The sequence below is a fragment of the Nannospalax galili genome, unplaced genomic scaffold (assembly GCF_000622305.1).
Source record: "Nannospalax galili isolate Female #2095 unplaced genomic scaffold, S.galili_v1.0 scaffold1149, whole genome shotgun sequence".
NCBI classification, from domain to species: domain Eukaryota; kingdom Metazoa; phylum Chordata; class Mammalia; order Rodentia; family Spalacidae; genus Nannospalax; species Nannospalax galili.
Window position 1 is genome coordinate 1,176,172 of NW_008359817.1, and position 12,174 is coordinate 1,188,345.

Sequence of the window (12,174 nt, forward strand, 5' to 3'; positions counted from 1 at the left end):
CAACCCACCCCACCCCGTCTCAAAAAAAAAAAAAAACGTGACGGGCAATTGACCGCTGGCCTCTACATGCTATGATCACGCCTGATCCGAGGTAGATTCACAGTCAGTGGCTGAAATTTGAATGCACACAATGACCAGAAAAAGCAAGATTGGCAAGGATGAGGAGGTTCCTGCAGAAGACCCGGGTTTGACTCCCAGCACCCACATGGCAGCTAACAACTATCGGTAACTCCAGTTCCCGGGGATCTGACACCCTCTTCTGACCTCTGCAGGCACTGGTTTACTTAAACACATGCAGGCAGTATACTCATACACAAAATAAAAGCAATAAGTAAAATATTTTTAAAAAATTTTAAATTATTTTAAGGATTTATTTTATTTATTTTTATTTTATGTGTATGAGTGTTGTGCATATATGTATGTGTACCAAGTACACATGGCACCTGTGGAGGTCAGAAAGAGAGCATTGGATCTGCCAGAAATGGAGTTACAGATGGTTGTGAGTTGCCATGTGGGAGCTAGAGCAGCAATTGTTTTCAACTCTTGAGCTATCTCTCTAGCTCCTAAAATTATTATTTAAAAAATAAATTGTAAAACATCTAAGAGATTTAAGAAAGCATAAAAAATCGTTTGAGTCAGTTTCTGTTATCAGTACAGGAGAAACTGTCAATGTATTTTCTCTTTTCTCAGAGGTATTTCTTGTATGTGTTTATTGTTCCTATGTCTGTCTGTCTTTCTGTTGCTCTTATGCCTGTCTGCCTGTCTTTCTTTTTTTGGTTTTTGAGACATGTAGAACTTGCTATGTAGCCCACACTGGCCTCAGTCTCACAGAGATCCACCTGCCTCTGCCTCCTAAGTGCTAGAATTAAAGGCATGCACCATCATGTTCAGCCTTCCTATGTATTTCTTAAAATTTTATATTATATTTTAATTGTATGTTTTAAAATATTACATAAATAACACATATGTTATTATACATCTTGCTTTTTTTGGTCAATATGTATGGCTCTAGTACGTTCTTTTTTCCTCTGAAAGATATAGTATTCCCTTGTGAGGACATGCCACAATGAATTAATTTATTCTGTTTATGGACATTAGATTATTTCCAAATGCTGCATTTAAATGCAAATGTGTGACTTTTAATAGGGTCAGTGAGGTTGAAGGTAGAGGACATGGGGAAATGAACTGGGATAATTCATGGTGTAAGGGCATAAGAGAGAGTGCGAAGAAATTAATTCAAACCACAGTTCACAGGATTGATCTTAAGAGAGTTGTATTTTAACATTCTCAGAGAAGGGTTTGCATGTGGAATGCATAGGGGAATATGAAAATCTAATTGCTTTTCTCTGCTACCTCACAATTTGAATGATACAAAGGATATTACTGATCAGTTTGCAGTTGCTGTCAGAAATACAGAGAGGAGCAAGGTTATAAGGAAAGTCCAGTAAGCCTAGGTGAATCATGTCTTCCTTATTAGCTTTATTCACATCTAAATCCAGCAGGTGGCACTAAATATTTTGTTTTTCCTTCCAACGCTTGCTATATCACCACCCTTTTAAGCTTTTGTCAGTATGGCGGGTCCATACTTCTGGGTTTCTGTTTTATGTCTCCTTGATCACTGGAATAAGCATCTTGTGTGTATAAATGACCATTTAAAAAATTTTTTTTTGTCTTTTTGAGGCAGGGTCTCCCTATAGTCCCAGCTGGCCTGGAACTCACTATGTAGACCAGGCTGGCCTTGAACTCACCAAGATCCGCTTGCCTCTGCTTTCCAGTGCTGGGATTAAAGGCATGGGCCACCACGCCTGGCATATAAATGACCATTTATATATTTGTCTTCTATGAGCTGATTTTTCTCTCCCTCTCTTTCTCGGACAGGATCTTGCCATATCGCCTAGATTGACCTAAAATTTGAGATCCTCGTACCTCCCCCTCCTGCCTCTGCCTCCCAATCTCTGGGATTATAAGATGTACCAACATACCTGGAACTAATTTTCTCTGTCTTTTACTTTTTGGTAAATTACAGTTGTATTTCACTAGTCTTTGGTTTGGTTTATCTCTTACTTTTATGGAGTATTTATACAAACAAATTTTTAGTGTTAAAAAATTCAGATCTGTCGATCTATCAATCTATTGCATTGCTTGCTTGTGCTTTTTTATTAAAAGAAAAATTATTACCTTGCAGTCAGAAAATTTTTCTTATATCTCCTTCAAAAGTTAGGAAGTTTTATACTTTACCTTTAATTTATCTGGAATTGATTTTTTTTCCCTCTTGTTTTGATAATCAATTTTAGCACCATTGAATGGCTGTTCCTTTCCCCACTGATCACAGTATTGTTTCTGGCATGTATCAAGATATGTTGGTCATGGTGATCTATACCTGTAATTCCAGCCTCCAGGAGGCTGAGGCAGCAGGAGTTTAAGGCTGGCATGGGTCACATGGGGAGTTCCTGTCTTAAAAGGAGGGGTGGTAGTTGGGGAGACATTATATGTATGATATAATTATGTATGTGCTGCAGTTGTAGCTTAGTTGGTAGAGTACTTGCTTAGCATGCATGAAGCCCTGGGTGGTGGCACACACCTCTTCTCCCAGCACTGGGAAGGTGGAGAAGGAGGATCAGGATTTCAAGGTAATCCTTGACTACATAGTGAATTTGAGCCAGCCTAAGCTACATGAGACCCTGGTTTGTTTGTTTTCTTTTCTTTTTTTCTTCTTCTTTTTTTTTAAAGAAGCATTTCATTACAGCTTTAACATGTTCATTAACAGTTTCCAGAGCAAAGATACATCTCTTTCAAAAGTGGCTATAAAATTTAAGTTCACTGTTGAATTAATACAGTTATACAAAATTGAACTCAGTATAAGCACTGTTAAGACATAAAATTGAATGAGTTTTTAACCTTTACAAAAGATCTCACGGCTGGGTGTGGTGGCGCACACCTTTAATCCCAGCACTCGGGAGGCAGAGGCAGGCAGATCTCTGTGAGTTCAAGGCCAGCCTGGTCTTCATAGTGAGTTCCAGGACAGCTGGGGCTACAGGGAAATCCCTGTCTCAAAAAGACCAAAATATATATATACTGTTTCTTACAGAAAGACTCATTGTTTTTGCTCATAACACTGAGATGTTGGCACATGCATCTCTAATCTGTATGTATCTGATTATTACTAGTTATAATCAGTTGCATTCAGATCTTGGCACCTGTGTATGTCTATAAAGTCATTGGGTAGATTTCAGTGGTAATGTTTATCACCTTTCCTTTTTTTTTTAATCATTGTATATGTAGGTTTATTTTTACATTTCTGCTCTTTTTCAATTAGTTTCTCTAATCCAGTCTTGATTACTATAGCTTTAAATCTTAATGTTTGGTAGTGTAAATCTCCTGATTTGTTCTTATTCAATAATGTGTTAGTATTATTGACCCTTGCCTTTTACACACACATACGCGCGCGCGCACATACACACACACACACACACACACAGAAAGAGAGAGAGATTTTCAAGTGTATACAAATGTAATGAACTAGCTTCAGTATTTTCATCTTTCATTTATATTTTCACAGCACCCATTCTCTTTTGTTTTTATTGATTTTTCTAGGGTATTTTAAAGCAAAACACAAACTTCCTAGTAGATCACTTCATCTGTGACTCAGGCTGTGGTATTCTCATGTTGGCTGCTGTTCTGAATTCTCTCTCTTAACCTGATTTTAACCTTTAACAACTTCTTTTACTTTCTTATGGATTCACTTATCTGCCATTTGAGGGTTTATGAAATGGGAAGTATTGTAGACTACTTAGTTTGTCATATTTACTGGAAACATACCACTATTTACTTACATAGTCCCATATTACTGTCATTTAATGTGTTTTGAATTTTTTAATCCTTGTGCATGTATTCGTGCATTTGCTTAGGATAAATTTCTTTCAGATAGAATTATAAGATCAGACTAGCTCACCTGTACTGGTTCTTGATTACTGTCATCAATTTGGCAATTGGTAAGAGATCATTTTATCTTTTTACCAGCAGGATGTAAGAATTTCTATTAACCTGCAGCCAGATACCGTAGTGTTTCCTGTTCTGTCTAGACTGGGCCAGTATGAGATTTTAAAATGATTTTGTTTTATTTTAATTTCTTTTTTAAATTACTAATGGTATTGATAGTTTTATTGGCTGTTTAAATTGCTTGTGCCCATATGTATACTTTTTCTCATTTCAGAACCATTTGGTCTCATGGCCACTTTGACCTTTATACCTTAGGTGTAACTAACATGACAAAGTAATTCTTCCTTATCTTTTACTTGATACATGAAAAATATGTATCTATGAAATAGAGTATATATGTGTATATATATTTCCTTTTGTTGAAAAGAGAATAAGATGATGTATTATAGATAATAGGTAATTGAGTTGACTATGTGTTTTAGTTGTTGAAGCTGGTAAGGTACTTGAGGATTCATTATACTGTTGTTTTTCAAGTTTTCCATAATAGTGTTTAGTATTTATTATAGTTATAGGATAGTTGGCAAGAGCCATTAATTCATAATTTTGGTTTCTATTTTTAATCCCAACAAAAAAAGTTAATACTGGATGTTTTCTATTTTAACTTTTAAACTTTAACTTCTGTTTTTTAATTTTAGTTTTGATGTGATTATTCGGTATATTTATGGGATACAATGCTGAAACATGTATGCATGCATGTGTTGTGAAATGAAAAATGTAATTAACATGTTTATCACCTCAAATATTTGTCTTTTTGTTTGAGAACACTTAAATTTTGAGTCTGTTTTGAAACCTATAATACATTATTAATTAACTGTAGTCACTATAGTACATTATTAATTAACTCCAGAACAGTAATCTATTGTATATGTATGCTACAGTTTCAGTTCATTCATCTTTTGATAGATCCTTGGGTTTTTTTCCCTCTGTCTTTGCTATTGTGAATAATCATTCAATGAGATCTTTTCATATATTGGTTTTAATTCCAGAAGAGTCCCCTAATCCCACCAACCCCCTAGTGGAATTGCTGGATGATATGACAACTCTATTTAAATCTTTCAGAAGAACTTTCATGCTGTTTTCTTAAATGGCTTTATCTGTCTGCCTATCTAGTTTTCTAGTTTTTGTCTTTTTGAGACAGGATCTCCCTGCAGCCCCAACTGTCTTGGAACTCACTATGTAGACCAGGCTGGCCTTGAACTCACAGAGATCTGCCTGCCTCTGCCTCCCGAGTGCTGAGTTAACTATTTAGATATTTTTTCTTAATGATTTATGATGTTTATTTTTATATATGTGTATAATATGTTTGAGTATGTGTGTGTGTGTGTGTGCCTGTGTATATGTGAATTCCCATGCACATGTACATGCCAGAGGTAGACATTATCTTTTTCTATCCTTTCCCACCTTGTTATTTTTATTCTTTGAAAATTTCATACACATATATAATGTATCTTGATCATATTCACCACCTACTCCATACCTCTAACTCCTGCCACTCTCCAAAACATGCCTTCCTCCCAATTTTATGTCCTCTTTTGTTTTAAGCCTACTGAGTTCATTAATGCTGCTTGTATGCACATGGTTATGGGAGTATCCATTGGAGTATGAGCAATCTACCAGTAGCCACATCCCAAGGAAAAGTGACCCTCCCCAGCAGTAGGAGGAAGAATTGCAGGACCTTGAGAGGCACCCTGCCCTCATCTTCATGGTAGAAGTTTTAACTAACTTGATCTTGTGCCAGTAACCAGAGCTGCTTTGAGTTCAGGTGTACAATAGCCCAGAAGACAGCATCTCATAGCACTCGTCCCTATCCTCTAGCTCCTATGTTATTTCTGCCCTCTTTTCCCTGAGCCTTGATGGGGGGATAGTTACTATAGATGTCCCCTCTATATCTTAGCATTCACAGTCACTTATTCTCTGCATTAACCACTACCAACTACAACAAGAAGCTTTTCTGATCTAGATTGAGAGCAGCACAAATCTCTGGATATAAACATAAAGATTTAAAAGGTAGTTTGACAACATGACCATTTAGCAAAGCATCAGTAGTTCTCCCCATGGACCCATGACTTCTCTAGCCATGAGTTTTGACTATGTTTACAGTACTAGGCATGACATCCCTTCTGTAGAGCAGGCTTCAAGTCCAATTAAGAAAGTCGTTACTTACCTCTATATTGAGCTATTGGGTACTAAGCCAATGGGTACATCTTGCCTGATAGGTTGGTATTGTAGCATGGCAGAATCCAGCACTGGGTAAGACCATGTATGTCTTTTCTCCCTAGCAGCCTGCATAGCACCTTCCATAACCATGAAAGCTAACCAAGAGGGAGTTTACTGGTCAGTTCAGAATTGATTTCTGCAAGCAGTTTCTGTGGTGTTATTGGCAGTGGGGTTTTGGCATCTAGTTATGGTCCCTATCTTATTTTTTGAGACAGAATCTGTCATTGAACCTAGAGATAATTGATTGGCAGTTATACTGGCTGGCCAGTAAACTCCAAGGATCCTCATGTCTCTGTTTCCCTAACACTAAGGTCACAGATATGTGCCCTCATGTCTGTCTTTTAAGTGAATGCTGGGGATACAAACTCCAGACCTCATGCTTGCTCAGCAGATACTTTACTGATTGAGCCATCTCTGCTGCCCACAAAATGACTGTATTTATTTATAACATCACCAACAGTGTGTAAAGTTTTTCCCTCTATACTGTCTGTGCTGGTCAGTTTTTAAAAAATTTTTACTTTTTATTTTATGTGTATGAGTGTATTGCCTGCATGTGTATGAGTGTACATGTGTTGTCAATGCCCTAGAGGTCAGAAGAGGGCGTCAGATTCCCTGGAATTGGAGTTATGAATGGTTTTTAGCTGCCATGTGAGTGCTGAGAACCAAAACCAATGCTCTTACCTGCTGAGCCATCCCTCTAGCCCCTGTGCTGGTCAGTTTTAAATATCAACTTGCCACTTAGAATCACCTTGGAAGAGACTTTCAATGAGGAATTATTTAGATCATATTGCCCTTAGGCCAATCTGTGGGGGATTGACTTAACTGAGTTAATTGAGGTGAGAAGACTCACTCTGAACATGGCCAGCACCATTTCTTGGGCTGGCCCCTCCCCTGAACTGTGTGAGTGAAGAAAGCCAGCTGAGTATAACCAGCAAGCAGGGATGTGTATATTCTCCCTTTGCTCTTGACTGTGGATGTGATGTGATTAGCTGCTTGAGTTCTGGCCTTGACTTCCCCCTAGAATTACAAGCCAAATAAACCCTTTCTCCTCTAAGTTGCCTTTTTTTTCTGAATATTTTATCATATTAACATAAATGGAACTAGAAGACCCTCACCAATAGTTGTTCTCTTTCATCTGCTTGGTAATAGCCACTTTAACAGGTGTAGCATGATAATTTATCTTGGTTTTGATTTGCATTTCTCAGGTTAGAGATCATCAGATCTTTTTTCCTGTATATTTGTTGAGCACTGGTATGTCTTTTTTAGAGAAGTACCTAGTCAAGTACTCTGCCCATATTAAAAAGAGGTGGTCTAGTTTGATTCCTGTTGCTGTGATAAAACAGGTCTGTTTCAGCTTAGTGGCTGTCGCTCATATTGAAGGAAGTCAGGGCGGGAACTCAGGCAGGAACCTGAATCAAGGTCTCCCCACAGCCCCAGCTGGCCTGGAACTCACTATGTAGACCAGACTAGCCTTAAACTCACAGAGACCTGCCTGCCTCTTCTTCCCAAGTACTGGGATTAAATGTGTGCGCCACCATGCCGGGCTTTAGCTAACTTTCTTATACAGCCCAGAAACGTGTTCAGGGAATGGTGCCATTCACAGTAGGCTGGGCCCTGCTATATCAATGAACAATCAAGACAGTCTCCCAAAGACATGTCTGCAGGCCAGTTTGATCTGGGAAGTCCCTCAATTGTGGTTCCCTTTCCAGATGACTAGGCTGTGTCAAGGTGACAGCTAAAGGTAACTAGGAGAGGTCTTGTTTCTGATAGTTGGGGACAGGGTCAGGAAAATAAAAGCCTGCACAGATTTGCAAAAGTAACAAGGAGACTTTGCTTAAAGCAATAGAAAAGATCAGAATATGCTACAAGAGAGCAGTGGGTCACATAAGGAAAGATACTCAAGGGCCTGTTTATTGTTTGGGGCTTTCCCCTCTGGTGTTCAAGGGTAGTAGTTTGGTTGCTAAGGGGCATAGTAGGGATAGTTCTTTGTTTTGATTAATAGGTTTGGGTTATGTAAACCTTTGCTCACTGCACATATCCCTTCCCTTAGTACATCTGATTATAATTATATGCATACCCAATTACACATATTAATAAGGTGGCAAATGTGGTGGGGGGGCACAGTTTCCTAGAAGTTCACCTGGAAACACAGATTTGCCTTATTGTGCATGCACTAAAACCAGTGTAGGCTGGATTGGCCCATTGCTTGTGATTCCTTGATTTTGTCCCATTATATGCTTGAATGGAAGCTAACCCTCATTAGGGGTTACAAGGGGAGTAACTTATTTCCATTGTTTAAAGCAAGTATGATATGCAGCCTGATGCAAATGGGGGGTCCTAGGGTTGCCAAACAGGTTGCTAAGAGCAGAGAGAGGCATGTACATACCTCAAGCCAAGTAACGTCTCAAGTTGCTAAGCTATTTCCTGTGCTTGCCTGCATCATGGTTATTTTAATTTTTAAACTAATGATTTTTTTGTTTTGTTTTGTTTTTTTTTTTGGTCTTTTTGAGACAAGGTCTCTCTATAGCCCCAGCTGGCCTAGAACTTGTTTTGTAGACCAGGCTGCTCACAGAGATCAACTTGCCTCTGCCTCCTGAGTGCTGGGATTAAAGGCATGCGCCACCACGCCTGGCAAACTAATGACTTTTAACTTTAATTTATACCACTGTGAACACTTCTTAATGTTCATTGACTTAAATAGCTTTGTTTATTTTCTACTAATATTTAAAATTTTTTATTTTTAAAGAATCCCATAGGAAGGATAAATCTGGCCAACTGTACCAGTCGTCAGATAGAACCAGCCAACAGAGAATTTTGTGCAAGACGCAACACTCTTGAATTAATTACTGTCCGACCACAAAGAGAAGATGACCGAGAGACTCTTGTCAGCCAATGCAGGGATACACTTTGTGTCACCAAGTATGTACTGGCCTCTTATTTCTGTCAACTAAGTAATTGCCCTGTTATGATTATGAGAAATATCAGTGATGAGTTGTGACTTGAAAAGGTTGAAATCCTGGAGAGAAAACACATAATCTGTGGTAACTCAATGAGTTAAGAAAAGTGTACTATTTAGCTTGTGTCTTGGCTAGTTATGGCTGTTCTCCAGGCAGTTAGCAAATAATCTTTAGGTGGAGTTTAAAGATTTCATGTGAAGTTGAGAAGTCAGGCATTAGTTAAGAGACTTTACATATTTCTTCCCATTAAAAATATCTTCATGGGGTTGGAGAGATGGATCAGCAGTTAAGAGCACTGGCTCCTCTTACAGGGGACCAAGGTTTGAGTCCCAGCACCTACATACCTTTATTTTAGATCACTAACAAAATCCATCTCATTTTATTCTGTGGATTTCTGGTTGGAGATTAATAAAGTAAGCTCTTGGGAATATCATCTTAAGTATAAGTTGTACATGTTGATTACTAAATAGCTCACATGTGTTCTTTTGCTTGTCCCAGAAAAGCTTAAAGACCACCTTCAATGTACAGGCTGTTATTAGGGATGAACATTAGAATTTGGCACGATCTTTATTCATCAGGCTGTTGCTGGATAAAGATGTGGAGATAGGTAGAACTAACTTAGTTTCTAGTGTGACAATATTGGAAAACTGTAGTTGAGAGGCATTGTGACAACATAGAAAGCACAAAATTTCCCAGAGACTGCCAGTTTGTTTTAAAATAGCTTGATAGAAGCTGAGTATGGTGTTACCTACTTGCAGTCTCGGGACTTGGGAGGTTAAGAATCACAAGTTTGAGAGCAGCTTGGGCTACACAGTGAGTTCTAAACCAGCCTGAGATATATAACAAGATTCTGTTTCTAAAACCATCATCACCAGCTCAGTGGTAGAGCACTTGGCTGAGTGTACAAGGCCCCAGGGGGTGAGGGTAGTTAGATAAAAGGCTCTTTAGTTTTAAATTTATTTTTATTTTATGTGTGTGTGTGCATTCATTGCCTGCATGTATGTGAGTGCACATGTGTCATGCAATGCCCGTGGAGGTCAGAAGAGGGCATTGAAATTCCCTGGAACTGGCGTTATGGATGGTTGTTAGCTACCATGTGGGTGCTGGGGATTGAACCCAGGTCCTCTGAAAGAGCAGCCAGTGCTCTTAACCACTGAGCCATCTCTCCAGTCCCCTTATTTTTTTTTACAAGTTTTAATTAAATTGACATATATTTCATATACAGAAAAATACCCAGTTTTTTTGTATCTTGTTTGTTTTTGAGACAAGGTCTCACTGTCACTCTTGTTGATTTGGAGCTCCCTATGTAGATCAGGCTAGCTTCAAACTCAGAGATCCATCTGCCTCTGCCCTTGAATGCGGGGACTACAGGCATGTGCCACCACGAGTAGCTCTTACATTTCCCCACTTAATCTGTTTCTCTACATGGCTTTTTCTGCCTAAACCTTTTATCTCAATTTAATCTGATTCATTTCCCTTTCTACTAACTGAAATTACTCTTTTCTTCAATGCAAGTGAATTTTCTTCTGATCAGTACTGCTTATTTCAAAATAGATAATACCTATTTGAACTAGAGATTCTTTATCACATGAGTATTTTGCAGTGGGGCTTTGAAGTCTACAGATCCAAGGGTTGGTTGGTTGATTAGGATGAACCATAGGGTACCCACATTCTTTTTTTTTTTTTTAGGCTGAATTTTTTTAATCGTTATTTTTTTTTAATTTTTAATAACTACATGATTAGAAGAAGCATTTCACTACACCTATAACATATTCAGTAACACACTCCACAGCAAGAGTACATCTCTTTCACAAGTGGGTGCAAGTTTCTAGGTTCACAGTTGAATTAATACAGCTACATATTATTGAATTCAGTATAAGCCCTGTAAGACATAAAATTGGGTGAGTTTTTAACCATTAAAAAAGATCTCCATTTCATTTTAGAATATATTGTTCCTTGCAGAAAGACTCATTGTTTTTGCTACTAACACTGAGATGTTGGTGCTTGCATCTCTAATCTGTATGTATCTGATGATTAGTAGTCATAATCAGGTGGACTTGGATTGTTGGCGCCTGTGTATGTCTATAAAGTCACCGGGTAGATTTCAGTAGTATTGTTTATTACCTCTACTAATTAACATGATGTAAATTTCCATGCTTCCTCCTCAAATATAACTCATTTTTAATTTGTTGATTTGTGTGTGTGTATATATCACACAGAACATCCCAAACCATCTTATTCAACTATATACCCACTTCCCAGATGGCACCTATACACTACCTTCCCAGATGGCATCCTCCCATAGCCTCCCTCCCCCCACTAGAGCCCTTATACTCTGATATCCCTGCTACTGTCTGCTGTGTTGTTGGCACCCCCAGCCATTCCCCACTACTTGCCCTTCTGGTGGATCTAGTCAGCCTATCTAGAGATCTTTGTTTTAGGAGAGTCAGCTGTTCCTCATGTAGCAGCAATCAGTTATCAGTTCCTTTAGGTAAGATTGGGATCTTCTGTTTATTTTCCCAGTTCTATGCTGGGTTACTGTCTGGGAGTCCCTGGGGCCACCCTAGCCAACAACTCAAAACAAGGTATCTCCTATCTGGCATTGTTGCTTGTGTAGCCTTTAGATATGCATATGGACTCTTAAGAAGTTATATTGGCCCCTTTAGTCTTTGGTTACACTTTCCTTTTGGGTGTTTAAGGCCATACAGTTAGCACAGATAAACCAATGTATTTTTACTCTTAAGCTCATTTGAGGATCTGTTTCTCAGAGGTCACATGGGCTTGGGAGGTGCCCCTGGCTCTTTTCTTTTACCAGTTCTGTGGGTTTTTTGTTTGCTTCCTTGGTTGCCTCTTTTGATGTACAGAAGCTTTTTAGTTTAATGAAGTCCCATTTGTTAATTCTTGCCCTTGTTTCCTGGGCAATTGATGTCCAGTTTAGAAAATCCTTTCCTATACTTATAGCTTGTAAGTTAGTCCCAATGTTTTCTTCTAACAGTTTCAG

General features: G+C 38.5%; 1 protein-coding gene across 1 annotated transcript in view; it reads left to right on the plus strand.

The window, feature by feature from the left end:
- Nucleotides 1–12,174, plus strand: part of Anln (anillin actin binding protein) — a 90,698-nt gene that overhangs the window by 71,616 nt on the left and 6,908 nt on the right. Inside the window, 1 exon segment of the mRNA XM_029558980.1 lies at nt 8,963–9,135. Within this exon segment, the coding sequence (XP_029414840.1) occupies nt 8,963–9,135 (173 nt within the window).